The following is a 24,590-nucleotide window of genomic DNA, read 5'->3' as shown; positions in this document are numbered from 1 at the left end:
ACTATGTGACACACCTTTGTCACATCAGTGCATTCACATGAAATAGAAACGGTCTTGTGATCTAACACTCGCACACGTGGTCAGCTGACTCACTTAAACCCTAAGCAGCTGAGCTCTGTAGTTAAAAAAGCTTACTTAAGGGAAAACCCACGATCAAATATCGACCGACAGATCAATCCCGCTGTGTTTTCAGATTTTGAAGCATCACCTGCCACCCAGCTCCTACTAAACCAAGCCTCACTAACCGAACACCATGAAAGTCTAAAATCCATACAGTAAACACCAGCTATGGTACAGTAAACAATATTTCAAGTTATGTGACAGCAAGTCTGCGGATTCAAACCCCACCACGTGTGATCATAATCATCAGCTTTTCACATTAAGGATGGTCAGCAATTAATTGCGAATAATTGAATCCAGGACAAAAGTTTGTTATTACATAATATATGTCTGTGTACTGTGCATATTAATCTTGAATTTATAAAGATATACATGTATATATTTGGGTCAAAGACGTTAAGATGTCCCCATCAAAAGAAATCTACAAAAGAGTTTTGTGTCGATAGAAAGCACATTTAAAGCAAATAAAAGTCTACTTCATTCTTTCAACTAAATTTTTGGAGAATAAAATGTCAAAATTTGGTTGAAATAATGTTCAATTTCATTCAGTGTAACACAATTTGTATGTACAAATTTGAACATGCTTATGCTTTTAGATATTATAAAATTTACAAATAAAAATAAGGCAGCATATTACATTTTATTGTGCTTAAAATGAGTAGAAAAATCTTATTGACAAATGGGAAAAACCTAGGTTAGTGGCAAATGTAACAAAAAAAGTCAAATAACACCTAATTAGCATTTGGGGTTAAAGTAGTTAGTCTTTTAATATGTTATAAATAGATTTTTGTTGTAAATATGCCTGAGAAGATCGTTACACTAAATGACATTTTGGTGAATGTCTTCTGTAAATCAGGGACAAATGTATGATATTTATTTTTTAAGAAATACATATCGGAACATTAAATTATAATGTTTAATAGTTAAATTTAACAGAAAACTTTTTAAAAAATTGTTTTGAACAACAACAATTTAAAGCAGTATTACAGATATTTATTTTATGCTTAAACCCTTTTTCATCTTTGACCCATTTAAGAAAAAAGTAAAATTTATAAATGTTTGTATATAAATTTTATTATATATTAATATATGCACTTGAAAATTATTTGCAAATATATACATGTGTGTGTACGTGTTAGGGATGGGCATTTAAAGCAAAAATTATATTCGAAGATCGATGAAATTATTCGAAAATTATTCAAAATTCGCACCCCTCTCCCACATGGACGTATTTACAGTATTACACACGCACACACACAAACAGAGAGAGAGAGAGAGAGAGAACATTTACGCTTTAAATCTGTCATGAAAAAGTTTCTCCAGTCTGGCGATGATCGTTTTTCTAGACGAACAGTAAACTCGGGCTGTACAAACTACATAAGATTTTTAAAACCCTCTCCTTCGACAAAGCCGATCGGAAGCATATCCTTAGCGATCATCTTGCTAGTTAGAGCCATTATTTGCTCCGCCTGTCTGGCATCCAAATTGGTTGGTCTGACCGTAAACTAGCAACTGATTGCTGACCTGTGGATGGACCTGCTGGATGCTTCGCCCTCAAATGATTGTGCATCGCAATTGTTGATCCAGCTTTGCATTGCAGAGTTTGCACTGCACTTTATTCTCATTCATTTTATTAAAGGACCCCCACACAGAACTCATTTTTCTCAATTTATAGTTTCCGTTATGCCACGCAGGTCTACAGTGTGCGTAACTTCGTTACCAATTCTTGTGGGAAAATGTTCTCTTCTACCGTCTCTTGATTGACAGCCTTTTGATTGAGCGCCACCCTTTGGTCACATGAACACTATTCAAAATTCTATAATTAAATAAACTATTCGAAATATTCGAAATTCGTGACTCATCCCTAGTACATGTGTGTTTACAAATAAAAAATAAATTTGCATAGCACACAGACATAAATCAAGTAAATACAAACTTTTATTACGGATGCAATTAATCGTTTAACATCCCTACTTCAAATAAAGCCGCTTTTAATGCAAGACACTAAATAGCGAGTATATGCAAGTGCGATGAAGATACCTGACGTAAAGCGAGCGTTTCTCACTGGTGCGGAGGGAGCCCGAGCCAGAACTCATGCTGCTGTTCATCATCTGCTCCCTCAAGTCGTGGATCTTGGACTCAAAGCGACTGTATTCTGAAAAGAGAAGAGGCACAGGGTCTGTCAGCATCACCTATATTTATTACAGTGATTATTCCAGGCTCTCGTCCATGTTTTATACGAGAGGAGGTACAGTGGGGCACAGAAGGAATGCTTAGCAGCTTATTGAGGACTGATTAATGACCTGAAGAACAGATGGATATTAATCATGCATCTACATGAGCTATGCACTAATATCTCCTGCCAGATAATTCATTATGCATAATAATTAAGTAGAACACAAACTATTCAGTATAACGGAATGAAAACGTCCGACAAATGTCGAACTATAATCATTTTTCATTCCGAACAAGGCGTTGGGTTTAGAAGGGCGCTTAAGCGTGATGGCTGGTCGCAGGTAGACTCTCAATTAAAAGCAAACACTTCTGCTGCGCTGTTTAACTCTCAAGCTTAGCAACTGCTTTGAACAAGTACACAAACATCATAATGAACAGGTAAACACGACGGTCAATGAAAGATTACACTTACAAAAAAATACCCAAAGAACCATGGCATTACTGTGTTTTTAACCATGGTACAATGATATTCTTGCAAATATGCAGTACGTGCTATCATGATATTAACATCAGATTCTAAGGTAAGTAGTACTTTTCTATAAGCATACTGTTGACCTTGGAAGTTGACCTATAAATCCATTTTCATGTTTTTTAAACTAAAATCAAAAGGTGACCTCCTAAAACATACGTTACAGATTCCTAGATTATAGAGTTTCTGCTGTTATGAGTTTTCAAGTTCTTCATATTTTCATAAAAACTGGAATTCCTGCCTAAGTCTAAAGCTCAACGTGAAGCCGAAACTTGGCCTTCGATATCAGCAGAAACCACGCCTGCAGGGAGCTCTACCGTACACACCCTGCCTGTCACAAACCAGTTAACAGCATGTAGGAATGACGGGGCAATGTAAAGTAATTGGATACCACCTGGTTACTAGGAGAGCAGAACAGAGGCGAGGTAAAAGGAAGCAGAAACATAAATGTGTCCAAAATTAATAAAAAGGAGAAGAAGCCTCTAACTTATAGTGCATCAGAGCAATATAAGAGTTTCAACTTCCTAGCTTCAAACAGATCACCGTTGAGACTGGGGATGCACAAAACTCCTTATCTTCAAACCAAACTTATCTGAAGATTAAATTGAATAATCTGATGTAACCCCTCCTAGGCCAGCTCTTTATCATACTTGCCTCCCTTGCCTTCATTGTGTGCAGGGCTTTTATTTTGGGGGATCATGGATTGGCGGCAGACTGCCTCTTTGTCAATCCAGAGATATAAAATAATGAAATTGTGCGCCTGCTTACAACAATAGAGCATCTACAGTTTAGGCTAGGTTATGATAAGTACCCTCCGCTCATTTGTGTGGATGGCATACAAGTTAGCATTGAGATGCATGACTCTATTTTCCATCTGCTTTATTGTCTTTTGATGTAATGAGGGGCGTGTAGCATCTAGCCATTCTGTATGAAAGAAAGACGACAAAACAACTGCGCCGAAATAAAACATCAAATAAAACTATTATAGTCAGATTAGCCCATTTAGGTGATATGATAGTACTACGATCAAGCTACGGTCCAAATTTAGTATTGGTATGTCTCTATAAAGAGACCCAATATGTAGCCAATAAGAAGCAAAGTCAGATGCTTTCTATAACCGGAAAGTAGAAAGAGGACATGATGGTTTGTTAGACCAACCAACAATTTGTATATGGTTGGCACATGCCTATGCTAAACTGCCACAACAATGCTATCATGTTGTGTATGACTGAAGACATTAAGGTTGCTAACAGGTCTTAGCACATTGCTATGTGGTTTCTAGTGTGTACTTGGTTTTACCATGTGACATGCACATCTGTTAACTATGATAAGCAATTGCAAACCACTTCTTGACAGTGACACGTAGCACAAACAGTTACACTCTGAGCTCGAACACTGTACTTAGGGTTTGTTCAAATCCTTAAAGAGTACATAACATGAGATCATGAAATTGACATTTCGTGCAGTGAGTAATGTTGCCATGTTTGAAAGTAAGCAGTCTGCAAAGTTGTAAATCCGAATGCGAATGAATAAAGTTATTGGCTTGGAAAAAGGACTCGACTCTGAATTACACAAACGACTCGTCACTAGTCCAATTCTCGAACCGCCGTAGATTTACGTCATTGCTTATAGCACCCGCCTACGTTTTGCTTGGACTCCCCGCGAAAACGTCACTCTTCTCCCCCAGACACTGTAGCTCGTGAGCCTCATACACGGCAGACCAATCACATCAGACTAGGCTTGCGGATAGGAGGGGATTAGACAGATGAATTGAGGAACGAATCATTTGAGTCATTCAAGAAGTAAGGTAAGAATAACTGCCTATTATAACGAAATAATAGTATGTTTACACCCATCTACATAAACTTGTTGTTGAACACAACATAAACAAAAGTAGGACCTCAAAAATCCCTAGTTATGTACTCTTTAAGCCAAAGGATAAGCAAGAACCACCAATTATTCACTTCTAACTTTCCACGTGGAATGTATTGTGTCCTATATTGCCCGTGTAAACGAATAATAAAATATATTATCTCATCTGCCTCTCAAATTAGACCTGAACCGTCACCGTTGTTCTGGACACAAATACTTTACCAGCTCAAGTTCAAAGTTAATGCATAGCATGAAGCGCTCAAACGTAAACAGAAGCCGGTCTACAAATAGACTTTTCTTCTACACATACACTTATAGAAGCCATAGTGCTGGTTCCCACCTAATTCGGCAGCTATTCTGGCAGGGATTAATGTGTCACTTCTATTTCAATGTAGACACAAGAGCCCTTGGGCTTGAGAGGCAGTCCATTTTTACTTCATGGGCGTCTGACTAAGGATAGAGGAGGAATATGGGGGAGAGCGTGCCGAAACACATGTCTTACACTGCAACATTCCTGTCATTGCTTACATAGACATCAGAGAATGCACTGTACATTATGCATATGAAATATTATAGAGGCTAATATCAAGACCCGTCCTACGTGATGATCAAATGTGTCTTAGAAGTGGTGTTAGCTATCCCTACATGATATTCACGCTCAAGAGATCATTTTAAAACGTCCAAATGCAAAAGGCAGCAGATACAACACGCATCTAATTGAACTTCAATGAACTAAAGTTTCATCATGAATTATTAAACGTCAGGTTAATGATTGTCGATATGACTTCCTGAAAGTGCCCTTCCCTGCACCTGTCCAGAGCTCTGCAGGAATCGTGTTTTAAACAAACATGATGGCGGAGCGCCAGGCCTCAAAGTGCACAATATCCCGGATCCTCTGACAGACCTCAAGTTCAGTTCAAATGCGAATCACGATCCCTTTTACACTCAACAAAAAGCAGTTTTTGCTACCGTGCTTAGATACGTTTCCAATAATCCAGTTGCGTGTTCGTAAAATATTATGGCGAATATTAAGCGCGAGACCCTCGAGCTCTGAGTTGACTTGCGTCGCGCGGCAACCAAAACACCTCAGGTGTCGACAAACCTGCATCTGTGTATTAAGTTCAATGGACGAACGTATGAAAGCGTCACCTTACATGTTATATTATCCTTTAATTATTTTCACTTAACGTTGTAATAATTCACCTTAAACACGCTGCATGTAACTCGAGTCGACAGAACTCCATTGTGAACAAACAACGGCGTTTTCGCCTTCAGCTTCATTGAGTCAAATACAATTCTGTCGTCAATAAAACGTTCACTTAATCACATCTCTAGATTTCTTACTTCACTTTATTTAACTTTGAGAATACCTTATGAATGTAAGTGTTGGAGCTCTTACCCGGCGGCGTTCAGCTTAACCGCTCGTTGTCCAACTCGCTCGACAAAACATCTTGCGTTAGGAAAAGCGAGTAAAACGAACTGGGACTGAGGATGTGGGAATGTCGTTTCCCTTAGTTCCGAATACGGAGGAAAGGTAAATAAATATTAAAGTTTAATGGGAATGTTTCGGTCTGTCCCGCTTCGCTCCTCCCATTCCAGCAGCGCTGAGTCTCACTCGCGCTCGAGACGCGGGATTTCAATCCGTCCCGCGCACGCGACCGGCTCAAACTTACTCCATTTCTTCTCCCAGCGATCAAGCAAAAAAAGATCCCAAACCCTGATCCAAAATAAGCTTTATGCATGCGGTCCTCAATTCGTGTATTTCTCTTCCCCCCTTTTCCCTCTCAAGTTGACCCCTCCCACCGCTTCATTCCAGTCTTTTTTCATTCATGCAAGTGGAACTACAATGGCAGTCGGGCTGTTCTCTACCATCTGCATTATCACTGACGTTATCACCTGAGCGTGGTACGTCAGAATGTGCCCGCCTACATTCCACACGAGCGAATGTGATGTCCTACTTTGCAAAATGGGATTGTTTCTTGTCGAACAAGGCGATATACAGGGCTCTGATAAAGCAGACAAGACGCAACAAGCATGCATGGGTGTGTGAAGGGAGCAGTTTGGGGTCTTGGTTGCAATAATCTGGCTTAATGTTTTTTAGACCGTGATGCAATCCTACAACAATAATTTCAGTACACTTAACTCACTGCCTGTTTTTACATAAAGCTTTAAAGCTGTATTCCCACTGTTATTCTCATTCATTTTCCTCTAGAGAGCAACATTTAATTTGCGGTGATGAACATCATGAGATGCACAATAAGAGACACTTTACCTTCTGGTCTGTACTGGGCAATGATGGTCACTGTCTGTCCAGCCCTCTTCAGCGCAGCAGCAGCCTGTTCATGGGTAGCATTGCGCAGGTTTACTCCATTCACCTGGGACCATACCATGGCAACAGATTAAAACAACCCCCGCAGGCCACACACTCACGCAATCACATGATGTTTTATCAGCTGCTTGCCTTCATACAAATGTATGAACATAACAACATTTATTTGCTCAAAGTCACACTATTGTTTCATCACCCTTCACAGACTTAAAACTTAAAGGTTATTAGACGTTACTGACCGACAGGATGCGGTCTCCTCTCCTCAGCTCTCCGCTCAGGTCGGCTGGCCCACCCGCTAAGATGAAAGACACGAAGATGCCCTCCCCATCCTCACCGCCGACAATGTTGAAACCCAAACCGGTGGAACCTTTGTGAAGCAGGATCTTCCGCGGCTCCCTGTCGAGCAGAAAGACAGCGTCAGGATCGCCATGGACTGAGATCGCCACAGTGGGGAGCAGGGAGGGGAATGACAGTTAGAAACATGTGTGCAGTATATACAGGGATACGGTGTCAAACCACTTCCGGTGTTTTGTGGGGTTGTTTGAAGGATTCAGTTCAGCAAGGATAAAAAAGTCATTCATTAATAGAATATAGAAACGAGCCTCATTTGGGATCAGCAGGTCTGTTTCATTGTTAGGACACAAGTTTTCTTTAGAATATATATATAGTTTTTATAGTTTTTCTAAAAAAGTTACAACCAAATTTTTAAATGTCATGATATGATTCCTTAAAGGGATAGTTCAACCAAAAAAGAAAAAACTTTGTTCTGTTAACCACAAAGTGAGATATTGTCAAGAATTTTGGAAAACAAACAGCTAGGGCACCTTTGACTGCCATTACATTTTTCCTACTATGGCAGTCAATGATGTCAGAGTGTGGACAATTGCTAACATTCTTCCATATATCTTTCTCTGTGTTCATCAGAACAAACAGGTATTTAAACAGGTATGGAAATGACACGAGGCTGAATAAATGATGACATCATTTTCATTTTTGGGTGAACTATTGCTTTAAAACTTAACGATATTCCAATTTCTTACAAAACCTCATCTTTGTTAGATAACATCTTGAAGGCATATTTCATCAATTAAATACACGTTCAACAGCCACAGTAAAAAAACTGATAAAAAAAATGACAATGTTCATCAGCACTGGTCTGACAGGGCGAGCAACAGCTCTCTCAACTGGCCTGAAGCTCTCTCTCATTCCCCATCCTGAAGAGGATAAAACAACAATAGTGTGTCAGTCTAGCCAGATGGAAAATTATTGTTCATTTAGTTCTTCCTCCACCAAATGTTCTGCACAATTTCATTTATGGACAGTGGAAGTCTAGATGAACAGATCCACGAGATGACACGATGCTCTAGTCACGACTAGAAGATCCTGGCATACTTTCATCCGCCACAAAGATTTCTTGCAGAAATGAGCGTTAACACATACACACAGACATCTAACACGTTTTCTCACTCAGGGACCAGCACACATTCACACATCGAGCTCGTTCCTGCCTCGTGCTTGACCACTCGGCTGCAGTCCTGTTTTAGTGGCTGTGATTCATGGGCAGACAGAGAAGCATTCCAGACTGCCCAGAGCTGGCACACCAGCGCCACTTCACTACATTCAGGGAAAAAACATTCCTAAACATACAAAAAGCCTGTTCCTTAACATGCGACTCGCACACTATGTAACATGCACATTTTCACCAGTGCTGTATTCATGTTTCTTATCAAAATCCTCTTGACATGAGCCATTCCTTCTCCATTGCCCATGGCAGAGTTTTTATGCTTTAAAAAACGTTGTCTATTTATAGAAGAAATACAACCAGAAAACCAACTAAGATGTGCCGCTGCCTTCCAGCGTGCATCCATAACTGACAGCCAACATACATACAGCCCTGCACAAATCCTGCCGTCCAAGCTATGGCAGTGATCAGATACAACTAAAACATTCCACACTTAAACTTAAATAATTACCTGTTCAGGAAGCTGATACTTGCCCTGCCTCTTCTCCCTAGATTGGACCTCATTATCGGCAGGGAAGATGAAATGTTCACTGTGAACATGGTGCCTGTCGTAAGTTATTCGGTAGGGATACTGGAGTATGTTATCCCAGGGTTCGGCTAATGGAGAGTGTTATCCACAGAATCTGTATCTCTCCAAACTTGTGGTGAAGTGCTGTATGTGTATATATGCATGTAGGGGAGTGATGGGAAACAGGACCGCATTGCCTGTCACGCAGTCACCTCAGCAGGAACAGGGTAAGACTTAACTGTTACCTAACCTTAATAGGTTATAGTGCTGCTTTAGGTTTTCTGAATGAAATGGCATCCAAAATGCATTGCAACGTAAAACATTCTTTTAAGCAGGGGTCTTCCACAGGGGAACAAATAAAAAATACAACATTTAAAATACAAATACAGTAAATTGTTACGGTAACTAACAAGCTAAAGTTCAACTCCATTGTTGATTCCTCATTAAAACGTTTATGTAGATATAACAAATATGAGTGTACAACGTAAACTATTTTTTAAGGCTTTGCATCACAAAGTATGAAATACGTTCATGCTGCATTAAATTTATATTATATGTCAGGCTTAAAGTCGCTATAAAATCAAAATAATTTTGGGGCTTTTAGTATAAATATTTTAAAAGGATAATTTTTTCTTTCAAATCTATATACATTTCTTTGTTCTGATAAACACAGAGAAAGATGTTTGGAAGAATGCTTGTAAGCAAACAGTTCTTTGCCACCGTTGACTACTATAGTAGTTGCTATTTTGAAGAATGTAAGAAAGGAAAAAGTTCTGGGGCACTTTTGATATCATTGCCCAGTGGACGTCAATGGTGGCCAAGAACAGTTTTTTTCTGTTCTGCTCTGTGGTAATCAGGACATAGAAATATATACAGATTTGGAACAACTCAAGGGTGAGTAAAGGATGACAGAATATTTATTTTATGGGCGCACTGTCACTTTAAGGATATCTATTACACAGGTTTTCTCCCAATCTCATATTAATCTTGAGTACCTATAGAGTAGTATTGCATACCTTGTATCTTCGAAGAGTATTTAGTTTGATCACATTTATAAAAGATAGATATTGCTTTACGATTGTTTCACAAACCAAACGGCGCTTGTGGGAGGGAGGGGTTGGATGAACCAAAGCACTGCCGCCCATGGTCAACAAAACACAGACATCAGTTTCACTCACCGCACGCGGTTCATGTCTGGCATTTTTTAGCGCCGGGACGGCTCCATATATCAGTTTCAAACGATCTCCAAATCCAGCGTTATATCCACAGTTTATATAACATTCATCCCCCAAATTTTTGTGAACAAACAAACACCTGAACTTTGTGAACTTATGCTCTCTCTCTCTCTCTCTCTCTCTCTCCTGCTTACAAGTGAAAATGACGTCTGCGCATGCTCCTTCTCCTGCTCTCCTGTGGTCGTGCTGCGTCCTTTTCTGGGAGAATTGTCCAATAAGGGACTAAGAAAAGTTGTTACGATACAGTTTTATATGTTTGAAAAATCTTTCAGTTATCTGTATGATCGCTGGGTGAGTGTATCACGCACAGAAATACTACGTAATACGTCCAACTAGCTTTTTGACTAGTTGACCATGTTAATCATGAGAAGACAGCACGTTTAACATTGTAAGGAAGTCAGATGAGAGACCGTTGTAGGGCCGCTTTAAGAATATTGACAAAATTGCATTTAGAAGATATAAGCATTCAAAACTTAGTCTCTCACTTCTGCCAAAATGCGTCAACATTTTTTCGACATCATCATGCACTTCATCTTCTCTTCAAACTTCAGGCTGTAAGACAAACTACACGCTATTGGCTATTTGGAAAGGGAAAGGCGTACTCAATACGTCCCACTCTAACTTCCTGTTTTAGTGGAATTGAAAAGCTGCGGATATCAAGGCTTTTCTGAAAGTCTTTAAAATGCAACACCTAAATGTAAACAATATGTTACAGAGGTTCCTTTCTCCATCTCTCCACCACCAAAGGGTCCTGAAAAAGGTGCAAGACCCCCATTGTAACTCAAAATATCAAGTTTCCTCAATAGAGTAACTAATCAGCACTTGTCACTCAACCACAAGATAAGACACCCTATTCCCAATTTTTTTTTAACTATTCAAAAAATGTTGATCCCCACTAAAACTGAGAGGTAGTGATGTATCTTTATTAACCTTTTTTATCTCGATCTTTTTTTATATACGTTTCTCTCTCTCGTAGCCTCGGTGACATGTGATCCCCCCATCCACCTTTCTAAATTTCCTGACCTCATTGCAGTCTGGCCACAAAGCTCAGAGGTTTCCAGTGATGCAATGGCCCAGTGCACTCTGTCTGCCCCCCGTTCCGCTGGAAGTAATTGGCTCTGGTTGGGTGATTATTGGTGGACACAGTGAATGCTCCCTTTCAGAAACACAGAACATAAAGTAATTCTCCCTGGAAAACATGTTCTCTCTGGCAGGATCACATTCTGATGGCTGCTGTGTGCAGATCTCTCCTCCTTCCGTCAGTGTTTTCAAAGCTGCCTACCGTCACTCCCTTCCTCAGAACGCACAACATCCTTATATTTGACTTTATGCCAAGAAACAGAATATTTTCACCCTCTCCGAGCAGCTAAGAATAAACCAAGTGAGTCAACAGTTTACAATCAGGTGGGTCACTGCCTTGCTGTCCCAAATATTACTCTATCCTGTCTGTTATATACAGTATAAATAAATCAAATAAGTGATTTATAGACTTTAGTTAGTTATAGTTTTAATTTAACCCGTTGAAAAAAACTGCATATGTCGGTTAGGTAGGTTTTGAAGCATGGTAGCTGGTTTGTGCTAGTTTAAGATGGCCTTGAGCTGGTTTAAACTGGTCCTAGCTCTGGACCAGTTTAATAAAGGAAACATGACCATTTTAGGACCATTTGGTCATTTTAGCTAATTGACAGTTTAAACCAGCACATGACCATCTTAAACCAGCAAATGACCAGCTTAAACCAGCACAAACCATTTACCATGCTTCAAAACCTACCTAACCAGGATATGTTGTTTTTTTCAACATGTTAATTTGATAGAATTCATATACAATAAAACATTGGATTTTAATATCAATTAAATCTAAAATAAATTGTTATATTATAACCAAACAACTTCAAGGCCAATATATTATAACCCAACAAGTTAACTTCAGGCCAGCGCATACATCCGATGAAACATATACACACAAAGAAGCCAGAACCTCCTGGTCCCTTTTACTTGAAAACTGCATCATTTGAAGTATTAGGATTGAAATTGTCCCAGGAAATGCCTTTAAATGTGAATTACATTACTGTGCATCTCACCAAGTGATGTAATGCCCTGAATGGAAAGACAAACATGAGTCACGTAAGGAAGCCCTTTTTCAAAACCCGTCTTAAAGCCCGTTCGGGGTTGTGTGTCTATGATCACGTGAGCGTGCAAGCAGATTGTCATTAGCCTGTTAGACTGGCGGCCCTTCTTCAACATGGCTGATTGTGTTCTTTGATCTGAGGGTGGGTGGGAGATCTCCTCCAAACCTTGATCTTTGATGTATTGAGCCGGTAGAGAAGTGTTAGTGTGTACTGGGTCAGTTGGCGGTATCTAAATGTGTTTGCGACCGCCGTGCTAGCGTGGGGGAAGCACAGATGGGCAGAGGGCCTATCTGAGTCTCCCCTGTGACTCACACACATATAGTCTTCCTGGAGTGAACTGTCACTGTACTCTAACACAAAATATAAATGGCTGTAAAATACTTTTATTAGCCCCTGGTGAGACCTGCAGGGTGATGGGAATATGGTTCAAACTTAGTTTGACAGCTCCGTTTGGGAGTAAAGTGGATTAATGTAGCACTATTTATATACTTTGGTAGGTGTAGCTTTGTTTATAGGGTGTAGGTTTTAATATCGTGTCTCGCGTTGTATGTACGAGCGTGTGTGAGTGTATGTTTGGGCTATGTTTCAAAGAGTGTGTGTGTTCATGTCAGCACAATATGATAGACTGTCTAAGTGCATCTGTGTGTGTGATGGGCATTGGCAAAGCACACTGAGTGTGTGTGTACGTGTGGACGGCTTTCCCCCCGTTCAAATGAATCATGACAGTTTTAGGAATATGCGCAACTACTCATTTGTAGTCTGACTGCGGAATCAGCCTCTCACATCCCAATACATTTATGGTAAGAGAACAGCATGTCTATATTTACATAACAGCGACAGAAGCCAAAACATTCCAGTGTGGGAAGGTTCAGCGTGTATTTATGTGTGAGAGGATAATAAATCCTTAGATGACCACTTCAATCTTTGTCACAGAGCAAAGGTACCAAGCAGGAGTTTAGTTCATCTGATAAACACAAGATCACATACAGCAACAGTTGTTCTGTGGTCACCAATAAGTGAGAGATCGGGTGGTTTTGTACCTGCTGTGGACACGATCGAGCAAGCACAATGAGGGCCCCTATTGGTCAAATATCTCTGGACATGAACAAAAATGTTGTTTTATATTGTACAACCTCATTCTCCACAGCTACACAAGGGCATAGGTTTTACTTACTGTACTTGATTACTTTTAACCAAGGGTTAAGGCAAAAAGCCAAACCAAACTTATGTTGGGTTGTTTAACCCAAAATGCTGTTTTTAATCCATTTAATCCAAACATTAACTCAACAGTTTGTCCTTTTTTGGCCTGATGATGGCTTAAAAATGATTTACTAATCGGTTTATTTATAGTGCTTTTTACAATGTTGCATTGTATCGAAGCAGCTTTACGTGAAACTTTGGTGCAACAACACAAAATCTATTTTTTTTGTTGGACAATACAAATACTTGTGATGTGGAACTGTTTAAAATAATCAGACAAAACATTAAACGTAAATATAAAAAAAAATTCTGTTTACCTTTCTTACCTCTTCAATTGAACCCGTACATATCACAAATGTTTCTAGTGCTTAAAAAATTGTTTTTTTTCCAACATGACACAGATAGTGTAATGTAAGCGTAATTAAATGTAAGCGGTACTTTCATATGTAAATAATTTGAATGTCAGTGTTGTAAGGGTTGGCAGAGAATTTCTATGCGGTTTCTTAAGTGTTCAGAGTGGTTTTTAACACATTTAAATGTGGTCGCTGGGGTGCTCTACAAAGTGCACTCTTAAAGTTCCAGTATATGGAATTAAGCAGCATCTAATTGTGAGGTTGCGAAATGAAACCAATGGCTCACTCCACCACTACCCCCTATTTTTCGCAGCCGAGGGAGATACCGTATTTACAAAACGCTTTCTGTGGAGTAGTTTGTCCATTAAGAGTTACTGTAGAAACAACATGGTGAATTCCATGCAAGGGGACCCGCGGTGTATATAGAGAGAAATAGCTTCTATTCTAAGGTAAAGAAAACTATGTTAATAATAATAATAATTAATTTGTTACATTTATATAGCGTTTTTCTGGACACTCAAAGCGCTTTGCATGGAAGGGAGGAATCTCCTCAACCACCACCAGTGTGCAGCATCCACCTGGATGATGCGACGGCAGCCATATTGCGCCAGAACGCCCACCACAGACCAGCTTATTGGTGGAGAGGAGACAGAGTTGTGAAGCCAATTTGTACATATGGGGATGAATAGGAGAACAATATATATAGAGGCGGATGCGCGAATTTCATCTTCATAAACCGCTCTGAAAGCAAAGTTATGTATATTATATTGCATTTCTGTAATTAGATCCTCCTCCTGGACCCAAGCTTCTACAATACCGTGTAAACAATACCTTAAATTGTCACCTTTATTTAAATTTATCCACAAATTAACCATGGATCTGCACCATAGTTTTACCATGGTAATTGTATTAAATTGTTAAACCAAAAAAACATAGTTACTACACTTTACCTATAATAAAAGGTTACTGTAAAATTAATATAATACCAATAGTGTAACTAACTTTAAGCATTAATAATGAAAAATACAAAACACATAACAGTAAGCACAATGAGTACACAAGGATTAACAAAAAAACAGTACAAACTCAGCGGAACATGAACTGGACGATACCCATCCCCGTCAGCCAGTCACAGTACATAACTCAGACTAAGAGAACATGCACAACACAACAGGACATTATATGGGCTGCTAAAGGATGATGGATTTAAGATCACTGAGATTAAAATGAGATAGAGATGGTTAGAATCGATCATTGTGAAAATGATTATGACTTCATTGACTTTAATGGTGGCTTAAGAGTCTCAGCACAAGCTGATCCCCAACTACACCTTGCCTTCCCAACCCTAACATTCACTAGCAATGTGTGCCCATTCTTTTATAGTTTTGTTACAGGCACACAGCGACCACACATTACGCAGAGGGGTACGCGTCTCACCTGTGCTGCCTCTGCAGTCTGTAGTGACGTGGGCTGAGGGACTGGGGCGAGGGGGTTACTATGAGGTTAGCTAGGATAGGGTGGGCTAAGCTAAGCCAGGCAGAGCGAGAAGCGGTGGTTAGTACCTGCCGGTGTACGGGACCAGGCTTTGACACTGAGCAGGCGGGGCGGGGCTGCAGCCCACATCCCCAGACCCCCTGCTGCACAGATGGGGAGAGGGAGGGCTGGTGTCCCCATGAGGTTTGTGGATGGCACTGTAAATGGGCTCGGCCCTATTGGGGGTACAGAAATCACACAGTAAATGGGGCAGCTCCGGACACACAGAGACACATGAAGACACGTAAGCCACAGACATGCACGCAGACAAACACACACATGCAGAGGTGAGGATGCATTCGGCTGGATGGCAAGAGAGGGCCGAGTCAGCTCTGTGGACCGGGCTGACTCACGGGCTCCGGGGAGTCCATGCTCGGTGAGGTGAAAGCGATCTCATGTCCGGGCAACGGTGGTGATTTGAGAAGGACCGTAACTGAATAACATTTGACCCCAAAGCGTCTCTCAGTGTGTGGAGACTTTATGCACTCAGTCGGGTTTCATTTAAGCAATGTTCACAAACACACCACCACAGAGAGGCAGTACACACCTCATAGACGTTCTTCAGCCTACACTCGACACCTACTAAAACCATTTTCATTGGTGCTATCTTTGCTCGGTTACATCATCGAATGAAAACAGAGTTGCCAAAAAAACTAAAGCTGAAGAACTGTGGAACAGATTGTGGGAAAACAATTTGTACTTTTAATTAAATATATACGAACATGCAAGTGTTGTTGTATTTTTTGTGCATGAGTGCATTTAAAAAGTGATATCTGAGTGAATGAAAGGGTTCCCACACCTTTCAAACAATGTTTTTCTACCATTTCAGTCACTACGAAAGGAATTAAAAAAATTAATTTATACTGTATATGACCAATTTTAAGAGAATTTTATATTTTAGAACCAAGTATAAAAGAAAATGTTATGATTTGTTCATTCTCAAGACTTTTCTTGGACTTGATGTGATTCACAAAGTTCCATGATTTGCCAGGTTTTCCAGGTGGGAACCCTGGAGTGAAGGACCCTGTGAGTGACCGTGAGTGATCGTATGAGTATAATACACAAATCTGACCTGGTGAAGTCCTCCTCCCCCAGCATGTGGCGTGGGACTGGCGAGTACCTCGAGGGCGTGACCTGGGGTGGGGGGTACACTGGTTTCTGATCCATGCCTCCCATGTAAGCCATGCTGGAGTTGTGGCCGACGTGGTTGTCTACCATGGTGGGGAAGGCTGGAGGGAGGCCGAGGCCAGTAGAGGGAAAAAAGGCAGATGATTTCACCAGGTAACTACAGAGAACCAGTTCATCTCTATACAGAGGTGGATGGTATTGCAGGTATGTGTGCAGTGTCCAAAATTAACACATGCTGCCGTGCCAAAAATGTGAGAATATTTACTTTGGTTAGTGAACACATAGAACGATCATGGAAGAATGCTTGTAACCAAACAGTTCTTGGCCACCATTGAATAGCATAGTAGGAAAAATAAATATGGTTGTCAAAAGTGCGCCAGAACTGTTTGTTATCCTACATTCATCATAATATGTTCTATTGTGTTCAACAGAACAAATACATTTAAACAGATTATTTTTATAAAGAAATATATTTCCTACTATGGTAGTCAATGGTGTGCAAGAACTGTTTGGTTACAAGCATTCTTCCATTCTTCCTATCTTTCTCCGTGTTCATCAGAACAAAGACATTCATACAGATTTGAAATAATTTATTTTTTGGAGAACTGTTCCTTTAAGTTATCAAATAGGCATAATGAGTCATTTCAAATGAATATTTAACATTTTTACATGTTTTTACATTACTTAAACTGATCAAATTAAGTTAAGCCATCTCAACTTATTTTACCGAAACTCACCACCAGGGTTATTTTTGTTTACTAAAATTAAAACTTTGAAAACGTTCCAGTTCATTGAAATCAAATAAAATATTGACCAAAAAGGCCCAAGGAAAATTTGAAATGTTATCTCAAAAATAAACTGAAGATAGTTTAAAGCAGTAACATTATAATAATAAACAAAAACAAAAATAAAAATTAATTTATCTTATATAGAAACTGTAGCCTGTTTACTGACACCCATTCCGTATACGGGACACCTAAATGTGCGTCAATATTGTGCATGTGATTTCTAATCGAATCATGACAAACTATATATCATTTTTAAGGTCTAAGACTCTAGAATACACATTTCTTTGGTGTTTTTTAAAATAATTTATGCAGGGAGAGTAATTGATTCTTTTTAATAAAGAGTCTGCTTAGATTTTTTGTTATCCTTTTGTGATATTTATTTATTATTTATGTATTTTTTAATCAAAGAGAAACATTAATATTTGTATTTATGTTTTACATTTAAGCTAACAACATAAATTGTGTTTAATTTTTTGCAATTATCAGCTACTTTTTCAAACGAGACCAACCGTAAAGCTGTATTCCAAAGAATTCATGAGTTACCGCCATTTTAGTTCCAACATGCGTTTTCATGTGTAGGCTCAAAAAGGGCTCCGGGTTTAAACCATATAAAATAAACCAAAAAATTATAAAACGACAAAAGCATTGACTAAAATTGCTAAAACTTTAACTAAAACACAAAAATAAAAATAAAAGCCAATTTAAAAGATTAATAAAACTAATTAAAACTGAAATCAAAACTATAATAACTCTGGCTAACCACTGACCAAATTTTAAATAGCAAGTTAAATCAACTTGTAAACCGAATTTGATTGTACTCAAAAATGTATAGCGGACAGTGTAGCGCACAAAAAGATGTACAGTGTAGCTGGGTATTTGTATATACAGTAATATAATAATACATTGACAAATATGTATTTTGAAGTAGGAATACAGTTCTTTGATCCATTTACAGCTATTATTAAGTTAATATTGGCCTTTGTGCGAATGTGTGTTGTGCAGATGGATTGTGTGAAAGCCTCCACTCTCAGTAGGAGGGAGGGATTGACGATGCAATGGGAGCAGCAGAGCACTGTGTGTGGGAGTCTGAAAACAGCGCCCACTGCTTCACCACAGAACTGTTACAAAACTCCACATCACTCCGGCTTACAAACACTTCACCACTTTGTTTTAATACAAGGTTAGGGTTAAAATCAGTTCGGTACGTAGGTTTAATTTGAATTGGCACAACACCAATGTCCGTCACCTTCATCGGTGAAGTACAATAGCGCTGTGTTTGGTTGGATTGAACCGTTTACAAAGTGAATGTTTTAAAGTCCCTGTGAACCGGAATTTGCAATCATATTTTGACGCATTTCCGAGTGAAATTGAATGAATTTCTAATGAGAAATATAGTGGGCGTGGCTTTCATGTTTCTCTGCGATTTGATTGGATGTATAAAAACAGCCGTTGAATTTTGAAATGGAACTGGCAGTATAGTGACACTTGAAGGGAGACAGATGCTCCGCCCAAGCCGTCTAACATACATCATTTAAGATGGAAAGTCGTTACAGGAAGGAAGTGCATTTTCAGATTTTTACTAAAGATTATGAGGGCACACACACTTTTTTAAGAGAGTGACCCACATCGATAAACTATTTACAATAAACGCTGCAATATTTCATGAAAAAATATGTATTGTAATTTTTTATTTCCCTGAGATTTTAAGCTAACGTGGCCACCGGTTGGATGGAGAGGAGCAAAAGAAGGTACGTACTGCTGGAATAGTCTGGCGGGGCGTACATGTCGTTGAGATGCACTGGTCCAGGCTTAGCCACTTTCAGATAGACCATGTCTGAAGTGTTCTTCAGAGCGGCCACAGCCTCCTCATGACGCACATCCTGAAGTATAATGTTATTCACCTGCGAAGGCAGACGAACACAAGCATGTTACATCGGCTGGTCTCTGAAGCGTGACTCAGAATGTTCACGTCCGCGCTTTTAAAGGTGTGGGAAGGAAGCGACTGTGGAGAGGAGGCCGGATGGCCCCGCACTCGGCGACGACTTTTCATTCTCCTGCTCTCAGTCGTCCGGTCACAAAAGGAAGGTCTAAAGGGAGGGGAAGCTGAAAAGGCACGATGTGTTTTCCTTTGTAAACATTAAAATAAACAGACATTTCATAACTGGCAAACTGCAATTGATAGCTTGCGACTACAGACTGGACAGAGACACATAGTGTCCCAAAAAGCATATCTGAAGCAACAAATACAACCAAACCATTGATAAATATGCATGAATGTCAATGCATTGGATTACAAATTATATGTAAATCAATACTGCAAGAACTTTTCACAGAATTCACTTCCTCTTTCTTAGCCATTTGGGCTTTAACCAGCTATTGTCAATATGATTTAGGGAATTATGTTCATATCACTGTCCTTCTGAAACCTTGGATGTCCAAATTCGCTGTTCTTCATAAAATGGAAAAACACTGTACTTTTTAAATGATTAAAGACCGTGCTGTCAAAGTTGAGGAGCACTTTTAATAATTTGTATTGGTTAGATATTTGCAAAGCCCAGTGACAAATATTAGGGAGACTAATAATAATGAAATTAAAAATACAAATTATGGAGCTAAAAGGTTTCAGAAGAACAGCACCGAAATACAACTTCAGACAAGTATCCTAGTATATTAACCACAGGTGTATTTCATCGCCTGAACAACAAACATGTTACACTCGCAACAAGAACATAAGAGTACAACACAAAATCTATTAATTCTTAACATTATTTCTATCGTTTTATCATTTCAAGCTTAACAAAGTGTTTTTAATGTTGTGCTTATGGTATTTGTTCATTAAAATACTGTATATGACACTTCGATACAGTATTCTGTTATGTTATGTAATGATTTTCAGGCATTTTCAAGCATTTCAACTATTTACTTTGTCCAAAAAAGTCAAATGCCTGATAAATTAGAGATCATAATAGTATTCACTGTTCTCATTATCGTTTCGAAAAGGCACATTTTACATGTCATGCAGCCATGCAGCCATGATTAATGTCTAGATATTTAATTATGACATTTATGACCATGTCACAGCATTCTCAATTGCTTTGCGCTCGTGGCCACACAAGCGGCTCTTTATTACAGCTGTGTCCTTGTTTGAGTCTGCACCCGCTTCAGATCAATCATACTGTACACTGGCCCAAAAACGCTCATACATGAGATATACATCGTGTGATATACATCTACAAAATGACACAGCAGCTTACAAAAGTGTCTATGGTCACAGACTCCGACTGAAGGTATGGTATGTTATTTTGCATGCATGCAACCATGTTGCCTTTGTTGACTTTATTTATCTACTGTACCTTATTGTCTATTTGTTCTATGGTGTAAACAATAAGGTACACAAGTGTATGTGCGTAGGTGAGATCTTACAGCCAGCAGGCGATCGCCTGTCTGCAGGCGTCCATCCTTTTGTGCTGCTCCGCCCTCAATGATCTTTGTGATGTAGATGCTGTTGTCTCCTGGGATGTGCTGGTTGCCTATTCCTCCAGCGATACTGAAACCAAGACCTTGAGTGGAAAAAGGATATTAATGAAATGACGAGCTGAAATTCAACAAGGAGGTGACAAGAGTGGGACTTTAATCTATTGTTTTATAAATCATGCCTTGTGTTTGTATGGAGCCAGATCTGAATGCGAGTTTGTTAAAACAAACATTACAATTGTCTCTTTTTATTTTTCACAATAACACTAAAATCAGAATGGTGTATAAAAAAGTAAAAAGGATCTCGACTTTCATGGTGACTTTAACCTTTTATATTTCAAAACACTTATTATGTTTATCTTAATGTGTAAATAGGTATAGACAGCAGTCTGGTCCTCTAACCTTTAGGCCCTTTGAGTAGGTTGACCTCCAAAATGGTCTCAGGAGGAGCCTGTCTCCTGCGTACCAGCAACCTGACCACCGGACCGGCCTCTTTCAAAGCCTCTACTGCCTTACTGTGCACAACCTCTGACACGTCCACATCATTCACCCGCAGAACGCAGTCATTTACCCTGAGACACAAAAAGAGCAGAGATCACACACTACTCATCTGAGTCAGAGAAAAAATCACACTGCAATGCATAAACAGTGCAACAAAGACATGTATAGATGCACTTGATCCGCGACACTAACCCTAGTCTCCCGTCCATGGCAGCGGCACCTCCCGGGATGATCTTGGTGATGAAGATTCCCGGATCATCAGGAATGTGCGGATTGTCCATACCTCCGGCAATGCTGAACCCAAGGCCAGAGTTTCCCTATTGATGACATTACAACAGTAGAATATTATTGATGAGAAATGAAGTTACATACGGTATTCTCACACCCACGGTTCATTTACTAACTGCCTAATGTATAATTCACACCACATTTTTCATAAAAGAGGGGAAACATTGTAATCGAAGTCCAAATCACAAAGATTTGTGATTCTGCATAATAATATATTTGAAGATATTTTCAATACCTGATCTACACTATCTATGCGTGGTCAGCTCTAGGCCTACTATACTAAAACGGCTATTATAAGAATGCAAGAACTTTTCATTCCAACTGCCTAGGTCTTTAAGAATCGGCTGAAAACACATCTCTTGTGTCTGCACCTGACTGATCATTTCTGATTTCTATATCTTTTCTACAATATCCAAAAAATAAAAAAAATAAAAATGCATGCTTATTTAAGCTTGATAAACTAAACCTGGCTCTGTACACTGTAGTAGTCTTTGTGAGACATGTTTTTATTGCTCTTATGCTTTTTGTTGTCCTAATGTTTGACCCAATTGCTTCCATTGTTTACCCAACTTGTACGTCGCTTTGGATAAAAGCATCGGCTAAATGCCTAAATGTAAATGTATTTGTTCCTACTTGCTGAATATCATCTACTCCCATCACCCTTTACCCTGCTGTTTTCATTCCAAATGCCAAAGAACTGAAGCAGTTTGGTCTGTCTGACGGTCCAATCTAGAAAGACAGGCCGCAAAGCCGACAGCTGAGAAAAGACTTCACTTTATTATTTTCTATAATTAATGAGCGACGGTCGCTGCAAATTAGAACAGAGTGAAGCTAAGACGTCCCAGCGAGCCTCTCCCACTCCAGAGCCACAGCAAGAGCTTACACACCCACAGACCTTTAAACGTGTGATCTTAACACAGTTTATTTAGGCTTCGGTGTGCAGAAATGGCACTCAGAGAACAACCCTGCAATTATGTTGAAAACTTAGAGATGCATCAATTCGACATCCACTGCTGTCAAATGAATGTTCTTTGCAGTCAAATTTAGATGACTTTGCCTCAATCAAACGTTAAATAACACCGTGCAAAGTACAAAAATTGTGAACTGTGATGTGACATGTTGTCTACGTAAAACATGTTGTATATTGACTTCTGTCCATTTGGCACACGCTTTTCCCCGAAGCAACATACTGTACTGTGAATTCAAGCTCAATAGAAGCATTTCCTGGAAAATGAACCCACGACCTTGATGTGTAGCACCATGCTCATACCTGTTGAGCTACACAAAAGGGAATTACTGGGAAAAGCATCTGTACTTTCATCTGAATTCCATTTACTGGAGTTAAGTGGACTTATAGTGTTTCAACTACATCTGAATACAGTATCTCCTAAATCAGTAAGATGCAGAATGAAGCAGAATGACCGTATATCATTCAGCATTATTATTAATATTGTTAAAATGGCCGTTAACATAATGATTTACATTTAAACTAAAGAAATGTGGGTTAAAACGAAGACCAAAATCAGCTATACCAGCATTAAACTGCAATAAAATGTGTTAAAATATTGAAAGAATGTTCATTTTTTTGGTGAACTAATTGTCGTTTCAAACCTGTATGATATTCTTTCTTCTGCAGAACATTAAAGAAGAATGTCGGTTACCAAAAACATTGGTCCCCAGTGCCATTGACGTTCATTAGACACAAAACCTATGCAAGTCAATGGGGACCAACGGTTTTCTGTTACCAACATTCTTCAAAATATCTTCCTTTGTGTTCTACAGACAAAAGAAAGTCATACAGGTTTGAAATTACACCAGGGTGAGTAAATTATGACCATCTCTTTAATGTTCAATTCAAGGAAAATATCAATATTTACTGCCATCTAGTGGCCACATCCACACAGGTAGCATTGGGAGGGGGGAATATTGCCAAAAATGCTTTGAATCCACAAGAATATTTATACTGTAACTATCCTAAACCCTTGACCCTAAAGCACTTTTATTTTTCATTCGTCCCTGAATGCACTCTCTGTATGTCGGACTCTGTAAAAGGGAAGAATTGATAGTTACCCTCTCCAAAATGATTTCTTCATATTTGTACATGCCATCGCTCCCATTCACCTGCGAAAGACAGCAGAAAATGTTGTCACAAACAGCACATTTATTATTTGTAGTATGATAAACATCATTTGGCACAGTGAAATTTAAAAGAACTATCCAAGCCACAACTGCCAAAATCCACAGAAAATGCTAGAAACCGAGTATGAATCACGCCTGATAAACACTTAGATAAAATGAACACCGCAATAATCGCTCGAGCTCTACAGCACACATCTGCTGTCATTTAAACTGCAGCACATTTGTGTTGTTATTATCTGATGTACATTAGAAAAGGTTCGAGGAGGAAAACTCCACGTGGCAGGCAGTCAGGCAGGCAGGCGAGATCATAGAGCAGATACTTACATAAGGGCCTGCATCCAGTGAGTCTGCGTTCACAATGATGGGGGGAGGGTTTGCCTGTGAGATGAAGAGATGCACATTACCTTAGTGTGTGAGGCTAGCGGTTCACACGCATGTACACGCACACACATACATACACATGCTGTCATGAGGAGACTGTAAACGCATGCTATGGAAACAGAGTATGGTACGTCATCGTCATGTTATTTTGGAGAGAGGAGAGGACTGAAGGTGTGAAGATTATATATCAGGACCAAGAACTTCTACAATTTGATTTTAAACTGATTTTATTGGTATACTGTTTTTTCCCTTTCTTTGTGCTTTCATGTTGTTTATTATGACATTATACTATGTTTTTTTACATTGTACGTCACACAAGATTAATAATAAGGGTGTTAATAAAAAAGATGTTCAGATTACAAACAGTCTGTGAACATGTTTTTCTG

At 39.3% G+C, this 24,590-nt stretch overlaps 1 protein-coding gene across 11 annotated transcripts in view; it reads right to left on the bottom strand.

Moving 5' to 3' along the window:
* The window catches only part of dlg3 (discs, large homolog 3 (Drosophila)), a 77,155-nt gene that overhangs the window by 8,772 nt on the left and 43,793 nt on the right, over positions 1–24,590 (bottom strand). For 5 of the 11 annotated variants that reach the window (XM_056769700.1, XM_056769706.1, XM_056769708.1 and 2 more), the window contains 11 exons: positions 24,148–24,201; positions 23,755–23,805; positions 21,589–21,713; positions 21,298–21,467; positions 20,845–20,981; positions 19,178–19,322; positions 16,578–16,752; positions 15,535–15,681; positions 7,265–7,421; positions 6,969–7,071; positions 2,161–2,275 (listed from right to left, as the gene is read on the bottom strand). In XM_056769700.1, coding sequence (XP_056625678.1) covers positions 2,161–2,275; positions 6,969–7,071; positions 7,265–7,421; positions 15,535–15,681; positions 16,578–16,752; positions 19,178–19,322; positions 20,845–20,981; positions 21,298–21,467; positions 21,589–21,713; positions 23,755–23,805; positions 24,148–24,201 — 1,379 coding nt within the window. The remainder of the gene's footprint in view (positions 1–2,160; positions 2,276–6,968; positions 7,072–7,264; positions 7,422–15,534; positions 15,682–16,577; positions 16,753–19,177; positions 19,323–20,844; positions 20,982–21,297; positions 21,468–21,588; positions 21,714–23,754; positions 23,806–24,147; positions 24,202–24,590) is intronic. The other 6 variants (XM_056769705.1, XM_056769707.1, XM_056769701.1 and 3 more) reach the window with 5 other exon arrangements.

Source organism: Triplophysa dalaica, chromosome 16, assembly GCF_015846415.1.
Source record: "Triplophysa dalaica isolate WHDGS20190420 chromosome 16, ASM1584641v1, whole genome shotgun sequence".
Lineage (NCBI taxonomy): Eukaryota > Metazoa > Chordata > Actinopteri > Cypriniformes > Nemacheilidae > Triplophysa > Triplophysa dalaica.
The sequence above is the reverse complement of the archived record's forward strand: the minus strand, read 5'-3'. Positions and strand labels throughout refer to the sequence as shown.